A 3,559-nucleotide genomic window follows, 5' to 3' on the forward strand; every position below is an offset into this window, starting at 1 on the left:
ATAAATATTTGATTTAAATGTCAAATAAATATTTACAAGAAATATTTTTATAATATATAAGAATCTGTCGCGTCAACCTATATTAAATATTAAATATTGCAAAAAAATATTACTGTAATATTTGTGTGCTATCTGGGTTAGACAATCGATCGTAATGGAATGTTTTCCTTATGAATGGTGGAAAAATTCACCGAAACGTATTTTGATTAATAAATAGGGACAATAAATGAGTGAAACCCATGAAAAGATTTGATTTGGAATATATTTTAACTCCAGTGAGTGACGCACCTAAAGTTAACGAAACGTTTCAGATATGTACAGGACAAAATCCGAGAACACGGCCACGCTGTTTGGCAGGCGCTCGAGCGAAAAGCTTCCATTTTCGTAGCTGGCAATTCCAAAAACATGCCGCAGCAAGTCAGGCAAGCCTTTATGGACGTTTGCGTTCAACATGGGCAACTTTCAGAGTTGGAAGCGGCTCAGCTGATGGAACGAATGGAAAAAGCCAGCCGATACCAAACCGAATGTTGGTCGTAAACCGTTTTTTTTTGGTGGCTGGGAGGTAGAAGTAATTAGACCTTTGTACCATTTTTATGAGCATTTTATTTTATTCTCTCCCTCAGGTTAGTCTTGGGCTAACAAGATGACCGCAAGGCTTTACTGTATATAATCAAATCTAGAATTAATAAAATACCTTCTCAATGTATACAGATAACAGGCAAAATAATTTACAACAATAACGAAATTAAAGACCACCCGGTTGAGTAGCCACGATCAGTCGCTTTCCTTCTAACACACGAATTTAAACACGAAAGGAAAACATGGTGCCACTGACTAAAAGGGATTAATTTTTAATAGGAAGGCACGATGCACCGCCTAGTTTGAGGGCAGAGACGTTATGACACAGAACTAAAAGAAACTCAGTATAAACAACTAATTAACCGACATGATGAACTTTCATGGACAAAGGGAACGCATTTACATTCAACTTCTCTGTACGAGTATCATAACTTCTCTACGGGTTTAGTGCCGATTGTAGGCCAAATGTCCGCCCGAGCTTGGGAAGACTTGCACGTATAAAAGAGGATGCGTAAGTAATATTCAGTATTCCATATATCGAGGTCCAGTGTCATCGCCAGGCCTATTTAATGCAGCAAACAGTGAGGGAAGAGGTTGAGTCCGCTAATGACTTACTTAAACAAGGGTTAGTACCTTAATTTTGGCATTAACTGGGCAAGTTTTCACCTTCGCACGTATTTCAGATATAATTCAAATGAATATGAAGTAATACGATTAAGGTAATGAAGGCGCAAGGTGAAAACCGAAGAGGGCGACCGAGTTAACGCCTGTTGCCCCATGCGCCAGCTACGGGGGCGGCTTGCGGTTCCTCGGTGCTCCGCCCAAATGCCGGAAAATCTGTAACGCTTGCCGTGTTCGGGGCGCTTTGCTCCCAAGGGCCGCCTTGCACCACGAATCCGTTCGGTTTATACATGCTGTTGCGCTGAGGATTTTGAGGCGGAGCTGGATTATCAAAATGGATGTTGAGGTTGAGTGTGTGCAGTTTCTCGCGAGTCTCCATTTCTTCTACATCTTGCAGCTGAAAAAGATTTCCCTCATCAGTACCGTGGCCTGACTGCGAAAAATTCAGTCAACTCACATATTCCTCGGCGAGGTTGAGCAAATGTTCACGGGCATCAGAGACGTTGTCTTCATAGCCAGAGATGATAACCAGATTCGGGTTGCTATCGTCGCTCCTCGGGAACTTGATATCAACCTTGAAGTCGTCCATGATTTTCCGGATGTTGCGGCCACGGCCTCCGATCAATCGGGAGTGAACGCGTGAGTCGATTTCAAGCTCCTCCTTGACGAGCTCGTCCAGTTCTCTCACGATCTTCAGAATGTCCTCCTTGGCCTGATGGGTGTTTTCTTCGTACCCCGTGATGGTAATTATGTGCTCGTTTTCGTCCCCTAAAGCAAAAATCGCCATTAATAATCCACGGGAATCGTCATCAGCCAAACAACTTGCCTTTTTTGGGGAATATGATCTGCACATCGTGATCCTTCCTGATCTTGGTTATCACCGCGCCACGCTTGCCGATGATCTTAGGATGATAATCCGGATTTACCTCGATCTGCAACGTGTACGATCTGAGCTCTCTGTCCTTCTTCATCTCCTCCAGTTCCTTTACGCGCTCGAGCAGAGCTTCTTTAGCGTCGTGAACATTCGCAGGCGTTCCAGAGATTTTGATAATGTCCTCCGGCACTTCAGCAGAGGACAACACAATATGGACATCGAATCGGATCATTAGATCGCGAACACCTTGGCCCTGAAACCGCAGATTGGTATCAAAAAAAAATCAAAGAAAAAATCACCAAGGAACTTACTTTGGCTCCAATGATTGGCCGATGCATCTCAAACGGCACATCGACTTCAATGGTAACGGGGATCAGATCAAACAGCGCTTGTCGAGCGTTAATACAGTTCTCTTCCTTGCCTGTGATTTTAATCACGTCGCACTGCCTGATGGGTTCGGCGTCGACATTTCCATTGGTCAACTCAGATTGGTATTCTTCAGTGTTGTCCCTATCGGGAAACTTGATTTGCACATCAAACTGCGAAGTAATTCCTTGGACCCTGTATCCCTTCGCGCCCATCACCGTTCTGTGGTGCTTCTGCGGAATGATGCATTCGATGGTGACCATCGATTCCAGGTTGGTGATCGTTTCGTTGATCTTTTGCTTGGCGGCTTCAATGCACTCTTTGGCACCTTTCAGCACCACTCGGTCACTGTCGACGCCTGATCGGGGGAATGAGATCAGAACGCCACCACACTCATCGCTGATCCGGTAAAGAACTTCGCCCCTTCGAGCCACAAAGTGCTTGTGATGTCGGGGTTCCACTTTAATCTCGTCTTCCACGATGTTGTCCTGAAAACCCGTGAATTCCACATCAACCAATGCTAAAAACGCCCACGAATTGCTTACGATGCCCTTGATCATGGCCTCAAGTTGCTTCTTGGCATCAGCTACCGCTTCCTTTTTGCCGATGATGGTGATGGTTTCCGGATCGTCTTCCAAGTTCGAAGGGAAGCAAATCTTTGCACCAGTGGAGTCGCGAATTTTCTTCACGTTGGTGCCGTTTTTGCCGATCAGGAACTTGTGGTGTTGAGCTTTGGCGCGCACCTGCAACAGAATGGTAGATAAGTTCTATATTGTTGAGGCCGATTCATTTTTTACAAACTTCTTTTTGGGTATTTCGCTTCAAAAATTTTTGTCTTTAAAAAAGACAGAATTTCCTCACGTCTTTTATTACAGATTGATAAATAGTGCTCCTATCTCGCAATAAGAACGAATTATTTATCAAAAAGTAATCAAGAACTATCACCTAGAGGGTATCAACTGACAATTTGCACAAACGAATTATCAGAACGAATTTCGATATATTATATTATCCTACTAGTGTTGCACAATTTATTAACATACTCTTTTTTAGGTTCATTTAGGTTCTTTTGATAACGATAGCAGAAAATAGCTATCGAAACGTCAAGGTAATTTTTCA

At 43.4% G+C, this 3,559-nt stretch overlaps 2 protein-coding genes across 2 annotated transcripts in view; one reads left to right on the forward strand and one right to left on the reverse strand.

Annotated features, from left to right (window-relative positions):
* Positions 1-592, forward strand: part of LOC109545464 (NADPH-dependent diflavin oxidoreductase 1) — a gene marked incomplete in the record, with an annotated part of 3,443 nt that extends 2,851 nt beyond the window's left edge. Inside the window, 1 exon segment of the mRNA XM_048667018.1 lies at positions 312-592. Coding sequence (XP_048522975.1) covers positions 312-537 — 226 coding nt within the window.
* Positions 584-3,559, reverse strand: part of LOC109545462 (vigilin) — a 9,227-nt gene continuing 6,251 nt past the window's right edge. The window contains exons 10-14 of the mRNA XM_019916174.2: positions 2,986-3,183; positions 2,386-2,928; positions 2,027-2,327; positions 1,658-1,968; positions 584-1,597 (exon numbers count right to left, since the gene is read on the reverse strand). Of these exons, the coding sequence (XP_019771733.1) occupies positions 1,340-1,597; positions 1,658-1,968; positions 2,027-2,327; positions 2,386-2,928; positions 2,986-3,183 (1,611 nt within the window). The 3' untranslated portion in view covers positions 584-1,339. The remainder of the gene's footprint in view (positions 1,598-1,657; positions 1,969-2,026; positions 2,328-2,385; positions 2,929-2,985; positions 3,184-3,559) is intronic.

Source organism: Dendroctonus ponderosae, unplaced genomic scaffold (genome assembly GCF_020466585.1).
Source record: "Dendroctonus ponderosae isolate FM_Combo_2020 unplaced genomic scaffold, Dpon_F_20191213v2 Dpon_F_20191213_5, whole genome shotgun sequence".
Taxonomy (NCBI): Eukaryota; Metazoa; Arthropoda; class Insecta; order Coleoptera; family Curculionidae; genus Dendroctonus; species Dendroctonus ponderosae.